The 20,160-nt window shown below is 39.9% G+C and overlaps 1 protein-coding gene across 1 annotated transcript in view; it reads left to right on the top strand.

Moving 5' to 3' along the window:
• The window catches only part of SELENON (selenoprotein N), an 805,209-nt gene that overhangs the window by 672,443 nt on the left and 112,606 nt on the right, over nt 1–20,160 (top strand). The window contains exon 11 of the mRNA XM_044060119.1: nt 13,745–13,846. Coding sequence (XP_043916054.1) covers nt 13,745–13,846 — 102 coding nt within the window. The remainder of the gene's footprint in view (nt 1–13,744; nt 13,847–20,160) is intronic.

The following is a 20,160-nucleotide window of genomic DNA, read 5'->3' as shown; positions in this document are numbered from 1 at the left end:
GCTTGTTAACATTTTAGCACATACCTCAAATTATATTATTAATAATAAAATCAATGATTTACATTTCAACGCATCCAAAACAATCCTTATACCTAAAGAAAATTCAGATCTTCAAAACCCAGACAATTATAGACCTATATCACTCTTAAATGTTGATACAAAAATCTTGACTTCCATTTTAGCTACTAGATTGAAGAAAATAACGAATTCAATTATTTCCAATGAGCAAACAAGGTTTTTAACCTCTAGGCAAACTAGTGATAATACCTTAACACTGCACACTTTAATCTCTTATGCCAATCGAAGGAATTTAAATATGTATGCCCTTATTATAGATGCACAAAAGGCATTTGATAGCGTTAATATATAATTCTTATTTAATATTTTACCTTATTTTAAAATACCTCAAGAATTTTTCCTGATATTACAAACATTATATGAGAACCCTTATACAACCTTATTTATAAATGAAATGTTTTCTAATAGAATTCAAATCAAGAATGGTACCCGTCAATGTTGTCCTTTATCCCCTATATTATTTAATTTATATTTAGAACCTTTATTTCTTCATATTAAACAGAATATATACCACAATGCCCCAGTAATTTACGGTACCAAGATTTCTATGGCAGCTTTTGCTGATGACCTAAATCTATTGTACAACACCTGTTTCTGATACCAAGAGATTACTATCGGCGATCGAAGAATTTCAATTAATATCAAATTATAAAATAAATCTAAAGAAAACAAATATATTTCCCTTGAAAACTCCGAAACCCTTCTCACTTTTACCCCTGATTGGGAAAATAAAATCTGAAGAGAAGATTAAATATCTTGGTATTACCTTTTCCATAGACAACAAGGATTTCTGTCTCAATAATGTTAAACTGAAATGGGATCAAATTTCATTAGACCTAAGGAGATGGAATAACCTGAAATTGCCTACATTAGCAAAGGTATCAATTAATAAAATGAATGTACTGCCCAGAATGTTATATATCTTTAGGTCCGTACAAGTGTTAATTACTAATAAATTTTTCAAACAAATGCACATTGAACTTGCTAAATTTATATGGGACCCAAAGAAAACTAGGATATCCTATGATAAATTGGTAATCCCGAAAGATAAAGGTGGTTTGGATTTACCTGAGTTTGGAACATACTATTCAATTATTAATGCTAATAGACTTTTAAGAATTGCTAACTATGATATACAAAGTACTACTTGGTCCCCAAATTGGGTAAAACTGGGTTATAAACATGTGGAGCATTTGAACATAAATCCTAAAGCTTTACCTTTTTTAAATAAAGAAACTATTAAAACATATGCCCTAATGGACCACGTTAAAATTTATATACTATTATTACAAAATCTTTTTAGATCGTTAAATTTATTTCACTATATGACGCTCCTGCATCCTTTCCATAAAAATCCTAACCTAAGAATTAATAATCAATTTATAAACTTAAAAAATTTCCCACTAATAATAAACTTAACTTTACAAGACATATACCCATATCTGAACTATTCTGCATATAATCTAAGGCAAGAAATTAATCTTCCTAAAGCATATTTAGTTATATTGAGACAGATTAAAGAACTAGCTAGTGGTTACTTTACAGACTTATTGGTGGATCAAGAGGTATTAACGAAATGCTCCTTGCTATGGCAAACTTTATTACAAACAACCAAATATATAACGTCTACCTATAAATTGATAAAAGATATTAAATTTCATAATGACCTTCTAATATCGAAATATTGGAAAGAAAAACTACCTTTGGTTCATAGTTTTTGAGGTGGAGCATGTCCATTAAATCTCGGTTGGACATGGCCTTGTATGTCAGCACATGTCACCTCTGAGCAGACGGGTATGCACTGAATAGAGAGCTGTTTCTTCTTCAATCAGCAGCATATGACACAGATTTTTTTTTCCTTTATCTTTTGGTGAGGAACCTGTGGGATAAAGTTTGTTAATGGCTGGGGTCCACCAGACTGATGTTTGCCCTTTGTGGAAAAAGAGTCTGTTTTTATTGGGATTACCTGATCCATGCAGTCCTGGAGGTGTTCATAGAAGGCATTTGTAAGGGCTTCCGCAGCTTGGTTGAAGATAGTAAATTCATAAATACAATTAAATTAACAAAAGAATCAATTTCCCTTCATAAGTTAACTTTTACTCAACTTATGATATATAATAATGCATACTATACACATCTTAGCTTGCATAAATTTAACTCTAAGAATTCTCCCAAATGTCCATATTGTAAAGACGAAGTGGCGGACCTCCTCCATATGTTTTGGAGCTGCAAATGTATATATAAACTTTGGAATTCCCTAAGACTACAATTACAAAAGATCGGATATCAGAATTCAACGTTATCTTGGGAGTTTACAATATTACACATTCCTCCAAACAATATACCTAGATCCCAGGTGATTATACTCATAAATATTTTCTTGTTGATGAAGCTCTATATAGCTACAAATTGATTAAACCCAATGCAAACATCTTGGGAGAACTTCAGGATCTTAGTGATAAGACATATATTAGCTCATAAACATGTTATCAGTAACCAAAGTAAACGTCCAAATAACCTAAAGATCTGGGAACAATTTTTTAACATTATATTAGTGTAAGCTAGTGAAATCAGGATATCCCACTATTATTTTATTTAAACCAGAAAGTAATACTTTTAGAATAACCTTTAAAATTGTATGGAAATATATTTAGATGGGAATTGTGTGGATATCTTACTCAAATGGTGAAAGCATTTATGTAAATATTGTATATTGTATTTTAATGTTTGTTAGTGTGTAGAAATTATTTCTGTTTTTTCCCTTTTCTGTTTAAATGTGTATGAAGAAGTTAAAAATAATAAAGATGTATTATTGGGGGAAAAAATGGTGCCATCCAAGATGATAACATTCCTTGGAGCGAGTCTGAACACAGCCGCCCAGATGATATATCTCACCTAGGAGAAGCAGGCAACTCTTTCAGTTTACTTCAAGGATTTGGCAAGCCTGTCCCAGCTCTCTACAAGGAAATACCTGCAAGCTCTGGGGTACATGGCCTCTTGCATTCTCATGATTCCATATGCAAGACTGCTTATGAGGAAATTTCAATGGTACCTCAAGAACACTTGGTGTCAACACACACAGGACATTGGTATGATAATTCCTTTGCTTCCATGCCTGCAGACAGAGTTCCTATGGTGGACGACAGCCTGTCTACAAAACAAGGGCATGCCTTTTCGCCCACCTCCTGCCATTCAAGTTCTTACCACAGACGCATCGGACTATGCCTGAGGAGTTCACCTGGATGGCAGATGCATACAGGGACGTTGGAATGCCCAGCAGATGCACCTGCACATAAATCTAAAGGGGTTGATAGCAGTTCAGCAGGCCTTACTAGCTTTCAAACATCTTCTTTCTCCAGGAACTCTGCTTGTCAGGACAGACAACACCACAGTCATGTGGTACATCAACAAACAGGGAGGGACTCATTCTTACCCCCTGTGCAGACAGAGCATGAATCTCTGGTCCATAGCAGCATCTTTGGGCCTGCATCTCCTAGCTCAATTTCTTCCAGGGAGACTCAGTGTTTTGGCAGATCAATTGAGCAGACAGACCCTGGATCCTCATGACTGGCAACTGAACAGAGCAGTCTTTTACAGCATCATTCAGCGTTGGGGCACTCCTCAGGTGGATCCTTTCTCCTCCCCAGACAACCATCTTCTACCACTTTTTTGCACCAGACAGCATCACAGCAAGGCCTGGAGAGTGGATGTTCTGTCCTTCCCTTGGACGCTTCTGTCAGTTTATGCCTTCCCTCCTCTTCCTCTTCTTCCCAGAGCATTATTGAAGATAAGGGATGAAAGACCAAGGACTATTCTCATAGCTTCAGACTGGCTCAGACAGCATTGGTATCCACTACTTAGCAGTCTCTCCCAATTTCCTCCTTGGCGTCTTTCTCTGAAGCCAGATCTTTTGGTTCAGGAAGGAGGGGGAAACATTCTACATCCTCATCTTCAGTCTCTCTGTTTGGCAGCATGGCTCACTGTATGACTCCTTCCTTTTCTTCTTCCCTTTCCCAGCAGGTGGTTGACGTGCTGAGGGAGGCCAGGAGGCCTAGCACTAGGAAGTCCTATGCTGGCAAATGGGAAAGATTCTCTCATTGGATGCAGGCTAGAGGGGAATCTTCTTCTTCTCAGCCTACCCTTCCTCTGATCCTGGAATACCTGGCTGATTTGCTTCAGGGTGGTCTTTCTTTTTCCTCTATCAAGATCCATGCTTCAGCCATCTCTGCTCATTGTTCTTTTGAGCAACCCATTTTCTCTCATCCCCTGATGAAAATGTTTCTCAGAGGTGTTTGCAACTTAAAACCTCCCAGAAGGGCACCTATTCCAGCCTAAGATCTTAATTTTGTTCTAGAGAAACTCACTCTTCCTCCTTTTGAGCCAGCTGCCACTGCAGATTTAAAGTTTCTGTCTTGGAAAACTGCCTTCCTTTTGGCTATAACTTCAGCAAGGAAGGTTTCGGAGCTGCAAGCTTTGATGGCTGTGGAGCCTTTTCTTATTTTCCATGCAGATCGTGTCTCTCTGAGAACCAATCCCTCTTTTATGCCTAAGGTGGTTTCTAGCCTGACTCTTAATCAGTCCATACACCTTCCTACTTTCTTTCCTAATCCTCGAAATAGAGGTGAAAGGATCCTACATTCTCTTGATGTGCACAGACAGCTCAGGTTTTACCTGGACTGGACTAAAGACCGTCAGAAATCAGCACAGTTATTGGTCAGTTTTGCCCCTGGAGCTCAGGGCAAGGCTATTTCTAAGCATTTGTAAGTGGATTGCACATTGTATTACTTTCTGTTATTCCTTTCAGGGCAAGGTTCCTCCTCAAGGGGTTAGGACCCACTCCACAAGAGCAGCTACCACTTCTGCAGCCTTTTTTAAAGTGTGTCTCTACTAAAGACTTTTTAGAGGCTGCCACATGGTCTTCTGTTCACACCTTCACAAAGCATTATAATTTGCCTTTGTTTTCTATATCCAGGGCGGGGTTTGCCACTGCTGTTCTGCAGGGCATTCTCTCCAATCCTTGATTCTGTTGGTTCCTCCTCCCTTTTCTCTGGGCTTTGGTAATCAACCCATTGGTTAGGACTGCATCAGTGAAACACGATGAACATAGTACAGTTATGTACACTTACCATAAATGTAGATGTTTGAGTGTATTCACTGTTGCAGTCCTGGTTTCCCTCCCTCCTTCCCTGTTTTTGGTGCTTTCCTGTTCTCCTTTCCTAAGGTACAGGCTGAATCTGGTTTTATTTGCCAAAGTTTCTTTTGGCTTAAGCCTTGTTTTTTGGGGACTGTTGACTGTTATGGCAAGAAAGACTGAGGAAGTGACGTCGGCTGCCTCCTTTTGTATCGGATGTACTTACGTCCTTTACAACCAATGACAGCCGATGTCATATTTACTTACCTTTGGTATTCTGGCCGATCGAGGACTACCGGGAGCCGGATAACCCCATTGGTTAAGAATGCAACAGTGAATACACTTGAACATCCACATTTATGGTAAGTGTACACAACTGTACTTTTCACATGTTGAAGTACCAGCAACATATTATGGAACTAATTAAACAAAAAATAGTGTTACTTCCAGATTGTGAAGAAAATAAAGATTTACAAGAGTTAATGAATTCTGCAAACCAAGTTAGTAAACATACTTTACAATGTGGGTTTGATGCCTTAAAAGCATCTTGCAGGGCTGCTGTCACTGGGTCTGTACTGAGAAGGCATGTTTGGCTAAAGAAACAAGTCTTGCCTGACCATGTCAAAGCAAAATTACTAGATACTTCATTACATCAGGAGCGGTTGTTTGGCACAAAAGCAGAAGAAGTTCTTAAAAAGATGGAAGAAAAAGCTAAATCTATGCAAACAGTCTAAGATTTCTTACAGGTGCAGCCACCTAGATTCAGTAGGCATTGGCCTTCAAAAAACTGGTCCTTTCCAGTCTCTCTCAGGCCTTCTCAGAACAAACCAGGGGAAACAGACCAGCAAGACTACAGTCCCAGGGTATGCAGAGATCTGAACAATGGAGTGTTTCCACCTCAAAACCAGGGAGTGGTAAGCCACCCCCTTATGGAAAAAGTTCACAATGACTTTCCAATTATCCTTCCCAGCCATGCCCAAGTACTTGCGCCCCAAGGAGGAAAACTTGCCCTTTGTGCAAAAACTGGATGTCCATTACTCAGGACCGATGGGTTCTAAACATTGTACCCCAGGGATACAGTTCTACTTCCACTCACTGCCAACACCAAGCGGGTTGCCAGACCTTCCTCCAAAAAAGTGGGCAGAGGCTCAAAAGCAAGTACTTTCCCTTCTCCATATCAATGCTGTTCAACCCATTCCAGTAGAACAAAGGGGACAGATTTTCTACTCCAGACTGTTTCTGGTGCCCAGAAAAGAGAGCTCTTGGTGCCCTATCCTGGATCTATCAATCCTCAACACCTTTCTGGTGGTCCCAAAATTCAAAATGCTTATACTGCAACAGCTTCTTCCTATGCTAGCCAAGGATGCCTGGTTAGTCACCCTAGACTTAAAATAAACTTATCTGCACATCCCCATAAGGGAGTCTTGCAGGAAATATCTACTTTTCAGGACAGGCTGTATGCACTATCAGTTCTCTGCACTTCCATTTGGCTTATCTACTGCGCCCAGAGTATTCACAAAATACCTGGCTCCAGCCATTGCATACTGCAGAAATATTCAAATCTAACCATAATTGGACGATTGCCTGATTCAGGCGGACAGTCAGGACTTGCTACTTCAGCACCTGGCATTTGTAAAAAGACTTCTAACTTCACTGGGATACACCATCAACGAAAAGAAATCACAACTGGTGCCCAGCCAACAAATTGTATTCCTGGGAGCAAGCTTGAACACAACTTCCCAGATGGCATTCCTCACTCCAGAAAAACAGGTCCATTTGACAAACTATTTCAAACTAATGGCCAACAAAACCCAGCTATCTGCAAGGAAAATACTGCAAGCCCTAGGGTTCATGGCCTCATGCATTCTCCTAATTCCATATGCAAGACTGCATATGAGGAAACTTCAATGGTACTTAAAAATCTCTGGTGTCAACATTCTCTGGACCTGGAAACACTGATTCCTGTCATACCTTGTCTAAGGGCAGAGTTCCTTTGGTGGGCAGAAGCATGCAACCACAACAAGGGACTTCCTTTCACTCAACCCCTCACCACCCAAACCCTGACAACAGATGCATCAGACTATGCATGGGGGGCTCTAACTGCAGGCAAATGTATTCAAGGCAAATGGAGCCCAGAACAAATTCCCCTACATATCAATCAAAAAGAGATGCTAACTGTACAGAATGCTCTGACAGTCTTCAAATACCTTATCCTTCCAGGACAGCTCCTGATAAAGACAGACAACACCACAGTTGTGTGGCACATAAGCAAGCAGGGCGGGACTCATTCTTACCCACTCTGCAGGTTAGCCATGACTCTGTGGAACACAGCCTTGAGCATCCAAGTGCACCTATGAACTCAGTTCCTGCCAGGCAAGCAAAATTCACTGGCAGACAACGTAAGCAGAAATCTACTGGACCCTCACGAGAGGAAACTGGAAACCAACTCATTCAAACTTCGAACCCAGAGGTGGGGAACTCCAGAGGTGGACCTTTTTGCCTCCCCCCAAAACCACCAATTGCACAAATTTTGCACCAGGAACCCTCACAGCAGAATCTGGAAGGTGGATGCCCTATCCTTTACATGGGAAAACCTCTCAATTTATGCCTTTCCTCCTCTCCCCTTCCTCTCAAAAGTACTACTCAAGATCAAACAGGATAGGCCAAGGGCAATCCTTATTGCACCAGAAAGGCCACGCCAGCACTGGCACCCACTCCTACGCTGTCTGACAGCAGTGCCACCCTGGCACCTACATCAGACACCTTCCCTGCTGTCTCAGCAGGAGGGACAGATTTTGCATCCACAGCTGCAAACCCTAAACCTTGCAGCCTGGCTTATCCCATGAATACACCACCAGCATCCCTCAGCAAACAGGTGCTGGACATCATCCTTGATGCCAGAAGGCCTAGTAATAGGAAATCCTATGCTGAAAAGTGGAAAAGATATTGTTCTTGGAGTCAGTCTCAAGGAAAGGACACAGCTGTGCCCACCTTACCTCAAATCCTTGATTACCTAGCAGAGCTGCTCCACAGAGGCCTATCCTTCTCATCCATTAAGGTTCATGCCTCTGCCATCTCAGCTCATTGTAACACTGAGCCTCCTCTCTTTTCTCACCCTCTCATCAAGCAGTTCCTGAGAGGAGCTAACAATTTAAGACCCCCTAGGAGAGCTCCCACCCATATCTGGGACCTTAACTTTGTACTGGAAAAGCTCACACTTCCCCCTCTTGAACCTGCTGCTTCAGCAGAGTTAAAATTCCTCTCTTGGAAAACAGCCGTACTTGTAGCTATTACTTCAGCAAGAAGACTGTCTGAGTTATAGGCACTAATGGCGATGGAGCCCTTCATTATTTTCCATTCTGACAGGGTTTCCCTCAGGACTAACCCTTCCTTTATGCCAAAGGTGGTATCCAGTGTGGCTTTAAACCAATCCATACATTTGCCAACCTTTTTCCCTAATCCTCAGAATAAAGGGGAAAGGATCCTGCACTCCTTGGATGTGCACAGACAGCTCAGGTTCTACCTTGACAGGACTAAGCCTTTCAGAAAATCTGACCAGCTACTAGTCAGCTTTGCTACAGGGGCAGAGGGCAAGGCCATTTTGAAGCAAACCATTTCCAAATGGATAGCACACTGCATCCATTTCTGCTACAAGCACCATGGAAAACCTACCCCTCTGGGGATCAGAACTCAATTTTACTAGAGCTACTTCAGCCTCTACAGCATTTCTCAGGAGGTTCCCCACCAGGGACATCCTGGAACCTGCAACCTGGAGTTCTGTATACACCTTCACCAAGCATTACCACTTACCTATTTTTTTCTAAATCCAGAGCTGGATTTGCTAAGCAGTCTTACAAGGCCTGCTAGCCAGCCCCAACACTTCTTGACTGCCTTCACCCTTCCTCAGCTTTGGCAATCATCCCAAGTGTGATGACTGCAACAGTAAAACACGAAGAACATAGTACAGTTGTGTACACTTACCATGAATGTAGATGTTCGAGTGTATTCACTGTTGCAGCCCTGGTTTCCCTCCCTCCAGCCCCCTGGCTTTCTCTATCCTTTTTTCCTGTCCTCTTTATGGCCATCTTTTATGGCAGGGGTATTTACTTTTTACTGGATGTGTTCCACACCATGTAATAGCTTCCTATTTTGGGGGATCCTGACATCTAGGGCAAGAAAAACTGATGTAATGGCATTGGCTACATGACTACCTGACATTATGGAAGAGGTGACAGCATCCATTGCAGAAATCCCAAGACTCTGGTATTCGGGCCGACTGAGGGCTATCTGCAGGCAGATAACCCAAGTGTGATGACTGCAACAGTGAGTACACTAGAACATCTACATTTATGGTAAGTGTACACAGTTGTACTTTTCCTTTACACCTACTTCTCTTTACCTATGTCTTTCTCAGGACAGTGGAGAAAGCAGGATTGCACAAACCCAGCTATTCTTAGTGGAGCCTCTTTCGACAACAAAGTTTGGTTTCACGTGCTGTCACCATTTCTTCTAGTGAGCCCAATAAGACTTATTGAGTTCAGACACCTAACGGCACACCGCTCTTTAAAAAAAAAAAAAAAACTCACTTGAACATCATTGTTTTCAAGCTGTTGGTATGGGTTCAGACATTCTAAATGCTGCTAATAACCGGCACTTTCCAGAGAAAGATAGGCAGCTCTTGTTGGCCTCCCAGAAATCACCAACAAGACAGACATATAAGATTAATTGAAGGAAGTTTATTTTCTGAAACAGTAAAGACACTGGCCCTTAGTAAGCTCCAATTCACCATGTAGTGAACTATCTGAACTTTATGATGAAGGTTTGTGCTACTTGTCTTTAAGACGTCACCTAACATACATCTCAAATTCATCAGGGCATGCACCTTCAATCCCTGTCTGTATCTAAAGAAGGAAAAGCCTTTTTAAGGACACTATTTTCCTAAGACCACTAGTCAGAGAACCTTTTCCTCACTGGGATCTGCGCTGTATCTTATAAAAACTTATCCAAGCTCCCTTCAACCCATTTCATGCACAGAGCTTAAGTTTCTGTTATGGAAAACCCTGTTACTGCTAGTATCACCTTAGTTAAAAAGAATGTTGGAGTTAAAAGCCCTCTCTTGGTCATTCACAAAGACAGGGTTGCATTGTGTACCAACATATCTTTTATGTCAAGGGTGACCACTAAGACTATCCTGAACCAAATGATCCACCTGTCCCCGAGAGTCAACACCAACTCATCCTTCATGCCAAAAGTTGGCACTGAGACTAATCTGAGGCACATACTTCATCTGCTGTTTTTTCTGTTATCAGAATAAAGGGGAATACCTCCTGAACTGTGTAAATGTGCACTGGATGCTGAGGTTCTACCTCAGAAAGATCAAGCAGTTTAGAAAATCAAAACAAATTTGTGTGTTCTTTAGTCCGCAAAGAAATGGCATGGAATTTCTAAAATCACCCTCTCCAGATGGATTTCTGATTGCATTACTCATTGCTGTGCCTTGAGAACTCTCCTCCAGCGCTAAGGCTCATTCAACAAGGGCAGTATCCACCTCATCTACTATCCTGAAATACTTATCCTCAGATGACATTTATGCCGTACCAATATGGGCATCCTTGAACACCTTTTTGAAACGTTACAAGCTAGATATTGCTTCTTGGGCATGTTCCTCATCTGGAGTCACAATTATGGAGTGTATGTTATCCAAGGAAGCCACCAAGCTAGAGTGCTGGGGACTCAGTCCAAGATGTTACTGAGGACGTCTACTTCTCATCAGATAAAAAGATACATTTTACTGCAACAATAGATTTTACTGAGAAATAGGATGTCCATGTAGAAAGATCTGCCCCTGCCAGTTCCCAACTAAAGACCCGGGGGGGGGGAATTCATTGCATTTTCCTCCCCCATTTCCTGAACAATGTTATCAGTTAGCAAGCCATTTCCTTATTTTTTCCTCCTTACATTTAAGTTACCTGGTTCCTATATTTGTGCCTCATAACAAAGGGGCCAGCTCAGAAGTGGAGCCTTGGATGCATACCTCTCAACTGTCCCTGGTTTTGTCTTAACTTGTAGCTCTGTCCGCCTTAATCACTTCTAAAATGGGTAGCTTTTGGAGAAAAAGTGGTGAGTTACACTTAATAAATAGAGTTATAGATTTCTTTTACTTCAGAAAATGTATATTAATTCACCTTCCCTTATACTGTTAGTGTCTCAGCTTAACAGTACTAATAGTTTAAAAGTGTTCCTAATCGTCTCTAATTTTTCTTTGATTTTTCTCTGATACTGTTGGGAATCCTGATTCATTAAGAGCAATGGCTGGGATTGTATCTGCATTGTGGGAGTTGACAGAAAAAAACTCTGGGAAAGTCCCTGATGCTAGTGGGATCCTTGGGGCTGTGAAACTTAGTTCAAGATGCTTTCAAGGGTGCCTTACTTACACATCTGTTATGTTAAGACATAATTTTCATTTGCGCTGAGTTACATGCACAACTGTCTGTTCTGCAAGAGCCATATGTGATGCGCTTTAAATGCATTACCTCTGTGGTTGCACAAACATGGAAATAAGAGAAATGATCAGCATGCCCAGCATCAGTGAATTTAAACCCTCATCCATTTAGCATTCAGTAGATAGTAGGATCATTTCAGCCTGTACATAGTCTGTAAACCAAAGTATGCTGTTTCTTTTATTTTTAGTGAAAAGGCTGGATTTATTAATGTGTACACTAAGTGTACACGTTCTGTATTCAAGAACATCCCTAACACATTTTTGTGCTGTCTCTTCATTCACAAAGATTACATTAAGTGTAGATGTAGTCTACGTATTGTGGTCAATTTTATGAATCCCCCTCGATATTTAAGGTTGCAAGAAAATCAGTAGGAAAACTAAAGTTAGGAGGAAGAAGGTGGGAGTTATGCTTGTGTTGTCTTGTGTTGTCTATTCACTCAGAACAGTGTACACTTAGTGTAGGTATTAATGAATCAAGCCTTATGTCTTTTAAAAGCCTCTTCCTGCCTTTTGGAGATGTAAGACATGTCTTTTTTTTCAGTTTCTCCCTCCTAATCTGTTTGCTTGCTTTTTGCCTTGGTCTCATCTGGCCAGCATAATTTCCTCTCCATACGTCTTCCCTCCTGTTTTGTATGCACTGTCATATGTCTTTGACTCGTTCTACATTTCTAGCCTGAACGTATTAAGAAGGCTGTCCTGTGTCTCTTGCTAGCTGGAATATTAGCAGTACATCACATGTCCACCTTTGGGGTGGCACCATAACCAGCACCTGCTCCTTACCTAACATCTTAGTCTGCTTCTCTCATATTATCCAGCACTGGTAGGCTTGATGCAGCAGTTGTGAATGTTAAGGTTGAAATTTATGCATTATGGTGAGTATCAATTTTCCTATCTTCCTTTTGGATTTAAAGAGTAATTTCACACTGTGTTGCCATTTCCTAAAATTTGGCATATTCTTTGAAACATTTTTAATTTTAATACAAATTTGTGTCAGGGGTTCTACCTGTGTCCCTCATTGACAGGGGCGACAGGTGCTGACTGAGATTTCTTTTTTGAGGATAAACTCCTGGCTAGGGTTGTAAGGGCCATAGGGACATTAGCCTAATAACCTCCTATGACCCCCCCATTTCCTCTTGTCCATCTGTCCCCACCCCTTAAAGGCCCACATTTACTCATCGTGATGGCAAAGGACACTAAGAGGAAGGGGACACAATGTGGGAATCATGCCTGCCTTCCTTTGAAACTAGAAGATTTCTTTATGTACCTCACTCATTGTGATGCTTGACAGGAACACAGTGACCTAATGTAAAAGCCCCAGTGGCCTAATGAATAAGGTATTGGCATCCTAAACCAGGGATTCCCATCTGGGGTGATATAATCTCAGTCTGGCAGTTGATGCAGTGGGTTAAGGCTGTGTGTTGCTGTTCCTGTGGTGCAAGGTTTGATTCTGTCAGTGCTCATGTACCTACTGTGTAACCTTGAACAAGTCACTTAATCAGTGCTTGGGGCAATTGGGAAATTGACTACATTCCTCAATGGTATCTTGGGCCACATACGAAGTAAATACCTTTGAACACCACTGAAGTATGGACTTCACTGCTGACCCATTCGTATGTCCACTTGCATACACAGATGGACACTCATATCAACTTCAGCTGCAGTACTACATGCTACTTGGTAGGCCAACATGCCCATCTTTGCCCCTCCTTGCTGCTGCTATACTGCCCTGCCTGGATCAGGTGGATCAGGTGGCAGTAAGACAACAGGCTGAACTGCTTCCTTCCATGTGAGGTTAACAAGTTGACATTATCTACTCATTCCAGTTATCCCAGGTGTGCTCCTCCAGTAGTTGTATTTGCTAGTCAAATCTGTTTCATCTGTGATTCATACAGGATCCCATCCGTCCGGGACACACAGTTAAAATATTCTTGTCACACAGCATTAATTGTTCTCTGATCAGTGCAGTGCATATATTGAGGTTACTTATGACTTGAGTCTCTTGATTCAATTTTCTTAATTTTTTTTCTCCACAGAGTAATAAAGAAAATGCATTTCATGCTGAGATGGCAAGGCTGCATTTAGAAAAGTACAACTTTCCAGTTGAGATGATGATATGTTTGCCAAATGGAACTGTGGTAAGTTTTAGCCTCTTACTTGAGCAGTAAGTAGCTCTTGTATTACACTGCTGTAGTGGATTCAGTATTTTCTGAATGCAAAAACTAAAGAAAATTTCACATTTTATTCTTAATGTCAGAAGCATTTATTACACTTCAACAAGAAACTTCCCCTCCTTCCATTTAAATAATCACTACCCTTTTTAATAAATAGATAGCCATGTTTATGTCCAAAACTAAAATATTCTGCTTCAAATAATCCTGCAGTTGTGAGACTAATGCATTTCCTACAACTATCACTAGAAGTATACGTTTACTTGTTGTAGAATGTATTACTATTTAGTATTTATACATAAGGCTGCTTCCACAAACCCCTATTTTCCTATCTCACCAATCTTCTCCTCCATTTTTCCCTTTTTCTAAAAAAAATATTGTTTTAAGTCATACATTAAACACAGTCATAAGTATCAACGTGTATGGATGACTCTAAGCTTCATTTAACGGTTTAAGGAACTGAACAAATATATGTGTGAGAGAGACATGGAAGTGATAAAGGGAAGTAATATTATGGGATATATTGCCACTGTTGTTTGCTGCTGAGGTAATATGAGAGCTGTATCAAGGGTAATAGTTTAAATAAAGAACATGGAAAGGAATGTTACAATGAAAGAGGAGTACAGGGAATTAAGAGTTTTCAATTAATTTCAGTCTTTTTTCTACTTTAATTTTTCCATTTTTGTCAAAGTAAAGAAGGGAAAGAAAAGTAAAATGAGAAGGAAGGGAAGAATTATATTTATGTACGTATTTATGTATTTATTCCCCATTTATTTGTACACACATTTTTTACTCTGCTCTTACTTCAGTATATTAATAAATATGTTAATATATGTATATTATTGTAATTTATAACATGAAACTATTTCATTTATACTGGGCGGCCATGGTGGTGTAGTGGTTAGCATTGCTGCCTCACAGCAAGTGGTTCTCCGGTTCGATCCTCGGCTGGGGTGCCTTCTGTGCAGAGTCTGCATGTCCTCCCTGTGGTCGCGTGGGTTTCCCCCGGGTGCTCTGGTTTCCTCCCACATCCCAAAGACACGCTGTAGGTGGAGTGGAAACTCTAAATTGGCCCTAGGTGTGAGTGCGTGCATGTGTGTGCCTTCTGTGGAAGGTTGGGTGCTGGGCTGGCAACTTGACACTGTAAAAACTCCACTGCCAATCATGAACGGACAGGTGATCTGCTGTGGCGACCCCTAACTGGGAAAAAGCCAGAAGAAGAAGAACTATTTCATTTATGTATATAAATATATTTTTTCAGTTTTCATTACTTCTTCAGTAGTAGCAAGGTTAGACATTTTCTATTAGAAGGATATAGTTAGAGGGTGTGGTTTAGTTAGGTATTCCTGATTAAACTAGGGATCAGTGGACTCCATGAAGGATGTAAATGCTTGTTTGAAATTTGTTGTTCCTAACATGTTCAGTTTTTTCAGTTTTAGTTTACTGTCCATTAAATGTGCTGTTTTAATAGATGACATTAAAAAGTTTTGATACAACTAATGAAGGTTCATTATGTTCATACTACAGTAGTACCATTAACATAAAACTGTTAAACTGGCAAGGAACTGAATGCATTCTCTAAGTACAAATGGTTTAAAATGGTATCCAGTTTGACATGCTTAAATATTCAAAATCCAGTAAAGCTGATCATGCATTTATTCAAGAAAGACATTAGACAAGAAAAGGAATATCTTAAACCTGGTCAATATGAAATTTTAGCTGATTCACACTGTAAACATGAGAAAAAAGAATATTATAAAGCTCAAAATAAAGTTTAACCAGAGTGGTATTGAGGGGATGATTTCATCAGTAGTTAATGAATATCAAAGTAGGATGTATGGTTTGGCAAATAAGTATTGGATAGGGTTGGGTGTGAAATAGGTTGTACAACAAAAGAAAGAAAATCCTGTTGAGAAGTGAGAGGGAATGTGCACAACACAGCAAAGAGTCCCTCCTTCTCTAAACAAGTGATTCAGGATACATAGGTTAATACTAAGCTAACTGCCCTTGTGAGCCATTTTAAGCCTAGCCAATTATCCCTTGTGAGACTCAAACCCTGCACTTTGTGTTTATAAGGCAAACACCGTAACCATTAGGCCACCCTCCCAATTACTTATGAACCTATGAATGTACACAACAGAGCAAAAAGTCCCTCATTAGTGTAAACAAGTGATTCAGGGATCTAGTCAAGTCTCTGAAAGCAAACTTTGAGGTAAAGATAAAACATGAAAAATAAAGTTAGCCAGCAACAAGTGAACTGTGAAAAATAATTAAGTTTATTTAAACTTCATAAAGACTTAATTCAACAGACCGGTTTCGGCCTGGGTTTAACCTGGCCTTCTTCAGTGTAAAGAAAAAACACAATTATGAATGTAGAAAGTCTTATATATTGAAAAACAAGTGAAAGAAGAAATTTGATAGGCTGACATAAAACATCACAAAAAATACCTCATAAATATTCATTAAGCCCTGGATTAAACAGAGCACCCAGTTTAGTGATCCATTTCTTTTCTTTAATATTAAGTTTGTGGTGCCAACCAGATTTGTGGGTTCGGTCCCCAATGAGTTTATCAATAATAATAAAATGAGTTGCCCCAGTTGTATCAAACTACTATCATGGGGGACAAACTTATTGGTTGTTTTCCCTGCGGCCATTGCATTAATTGCAAATATATTTTGAAATCTAAAGAATTCAGTAGCAAAAATAGTAGCACAGTGTATGATATAAAATTTTTTGCCAACTGCAATACTGACTGGGCTATTTATATGGCTAGTTGTAGCTGCCAATCATTTTATATTGGTCAGACCTCTCGACCATTTAGGTTACACATGTCAGAGCACTTGAGTGACATCAAATGTAAAAGAACAACTAATGCATTATACAAACATACACTCAAACACCAGACAGCTAAATTTCATTTTATTATTATTGATAAACTCATTGGGGACAGAACCCACAAATCTGGTTGGCACCACAAACTTAATATTAAAGAAAAGAAATGGAGCACTAAACTGGGTGCTCTGTTTAATCCAGGGCTTAATGAATATTTATGAGGTATTTTTTGTGATGTTTTATGTCAGCCTATCAAATTTCTTTTTTCACTTGTTTTTCAGTATATAAGACTTTCTACATTCATAATTGTGTTTTTTCTTTACACTGAAGAAGGCCAGGTTAAACCCAGGCCAAAACCGGTCTGTTGAATTAAGTCTTTATGAAGCTTAAATAAACTTTATTATTTTTCGCAGTTCACTTGTTGCTGGCTAACTTTATTTTTCATGCTTCTGATATTTGCCATGCAACTTCCTACGTGCAGGGGAATTATATTTTGGTAAAAATAAAACAACAATAAAACAGTCACAGAAGTGAATGCTAATACATAAAGACTGTATTTCACCAGTTGCTACATTGTATAGTGAAGTGGAGATAAATAAAGGAACTTATACTTGTAACAGATGCTGCAGCTGTAAATATTTAGTTAGGAAGTTTGAAAATATAAATGGTGCACTTTTTACACCAAATGGACTGTTTAATTGTAACACAGAAAGTGTTATATATTTATTAAAGTGTGGTTGTGAATTATATTATGTTGGAGAGACAGTTAGCTCTTTCAAAAACCGCATACAGGAACATGTAAGATATATTGTGAATGTAAAAATGGAAAGCCCTTTAGGGGCTCATTTTAAATTATATCACAACTCTAATCCAAGCTGTTTAAAAGCAACAGTTTTAGAACAAATAAAATTACAATTAGGTGAATTTAGAAAAGTAAAGAATAAGTTGCTGTATAAAGAGACATTATTTAGTTTAAAATATAACACAATGGAGCCGTTTGGCCTGAACAGAGTGTAATTGGAGGTTGGTAATTAGATCATTTTAATTAATTGAATGAAGCATTGTAAATAATTTGAATTAATTGAATGAAGTATTGTGTATAAATGGAGAATCTGTTTTAATGCTTATTACTCCTTAAAGGCTGTATGTGACAGCAAAGCGCTAGGTCTGTTAAACTGTATTTTTGTTAGTAGGCTTCTGTGACCGTTTTATTGTTGTTTTATTTTACTTTCGAAAATTTAGTTGTTTTTTATTTGAGGTAAAAATAGCCTTCAAAGTTAAGGATAACCATAATGCATTTTTCATATGTCCGCAATCTTAAAGGCAGCACCCAAAAATTTGCTGAATTAGTTGTAGATGGCATATCCTATACTCAGCTGGAAGATATAGCAAACCTGCTGGCTGACAAATGCAGCTCAAATTTCACCTTCTCATCATCCACAGTTCTCACCCAAGAGATTCCCTCCACCACTGCACTGCCAGTTATCACCAGAGAGCAGGTTGCCATTGTGCTCTCTGAAGCTAAAAACACGGCTTCATTTGGGGCCTGACAATATACCAGGTTGCCTCTTAAACAGCTTAAATCAGGACTTATCAAGCCCATTGGTTTCTCTGTTTAGCCAAAGCCTCTCGACTGGCTGTATCCTGTTAGAGTGGAGGACAGCAACAGTCATCCCTCTGTGTAAAGGGGTCCATCTGCTGACCTGGGAAATTATAGATCCATAAGTTTGACTAGTCTTATATTTAGGCCATGCAAAGAATAATCATGGACCTGATAAATAATAATATAGGAAACCTCCAAACACTGGACTCGACCCAGTTTGGCTTTGTCAATGGCATGTCATGCCTACTGAATCTGGTGGATTTCTTTGAGAAAGTCACTAAGGCCATGGATGACGATAAAACAGTACATAACGCCTACCTCAACCTGGCCAAGGTATTTGACACAATTCCCCACTCAGGTATTATAAATAAACTCATAAAAATGGGCATAAATCCATATGTCATCAGATGGATAGCCAGTTGGCTCATGGACAGAACACATGGTTAAAATGGGTCAATTCAGATCCAGCAAGAGGCCAGTTACTAGTGGTGTACCCAGGGCTCAGTGCTGGGGCCACTGCTGTTCGGAATATACTTCTCTGAAGTTAAGGCTAATGTGGAAGGTCTCTGGATGACAAAATTTGCTGGCTGCAAGCTGGAGGCAATCACTAAACCCCCCAGCATTGTATATATCCTTCAGGAGGGTCTAGATCAGACAAATAATTGGTGCCAGAAACATGGTCTAAAACTAATCCATTATTGTATACTTTGTGAAATCAAATACCCCTGCAAATTATAACAATGAATAACACACCCCTAAGAGTAGACTCAGATGTGAGAGTTCTAGGTACAAAGATAGATAATAGCCTGAACTTTGACTGCCATGTGTCCATAGTGATGAGGAAGTCATTTAATGTGACACAACTTGTAAGCAAAGGTATGGCATCCGGATCCAAGGAAATTATAGTCCCACATACTCAGCCCTTATTAGACCAATAATAGTACAGTGCACCATCTGGCCTGTACTTGACTTGGTACTTACAGCAGCTGGAGCAACCTCAGAGGTTCCTCACAAAGAAAAATGCAGGGTGTAAACACATGAACTGTGCGGACAAAGTAAAAGCCCTATTCCTTTACTCTATATTCTATAGTTTCATCGTTTCATAGTATAGTACTAGGCTATCTGCCCTGGGGCATTTGTAAGCCTAGCCATAGTGATGTTGCTTTTACCACCCCATGAAGTGGTACAAAAATGCACAGAATAGATTTAGAATACTGTGCCTCTGTCTAGTAGTGACACAGTGAAGGTCCCCTTATATAATAGAATTAGTTTACTGTGCCCCTGTCTAGTAGTGACACAGATGTGACCCCTGGGGTAAACTTACGATCTCCCATCCACTCATCAAGATTTCTCTTGAAGAGAGTCAGTGAGGGGCTCTGCCTAATACGAACTGGGATCCTGTTCCAAAGCATGGGAAGCCTCTGGGTTATGAATGTATCCCTCCAGCATGTCCTATTCATACTTGTGCCGAGGTTTAAGTCTTTAGCTCTCGTGGTTCTGATGGATTTGGATTTTTTTGAGGTGGAGCATGTCCATCAGTTCCTGATTGGACATGGCCTTGTACGTCAGACACAGATCACCTCTGAGCAGGCGGTATGCTACTGAATAGAGCTGAAGTTTCTTTAGTCTGGCAGAATAAGACATATGTTGGAAACCCTTGATCCTCTTAGTGAGGTACTTTTGTGGTCTCTCCAGCTGTTGCAAATGCCGGGTGAGGTACATACCAAATGGGGGGCATTGTACTCAATCATGGGTCTGATGAGGGAGGAGTATAGGGGTACAATGACATCCCTGGATCTGGATGTGAATTCCTTCATGATGAGGTGTGCAAGGTAGAATGTTTTT

This window comes from Protopterus annectens, chromosome 1.part2 (assembly GCF_019279795.1).
Source record: "Protopterus annectens isolate FY-2018-M chromosome 1.part2, PAN1.0, whole genome shotgun sequence".
In the NCBI taxonomy this organism is placed as follows: domain Eukaryota; kingdom Metazoa; phylum Chordata; order Ceratodontiformes; family Protopteridae; genus Protopterus; species Protopterus annectens.
The sequence above is the reverse complement of the archived record's forward strand: the minus strand, read 5'-3'. Positions and strand labels throughout refer to the sequence as shown.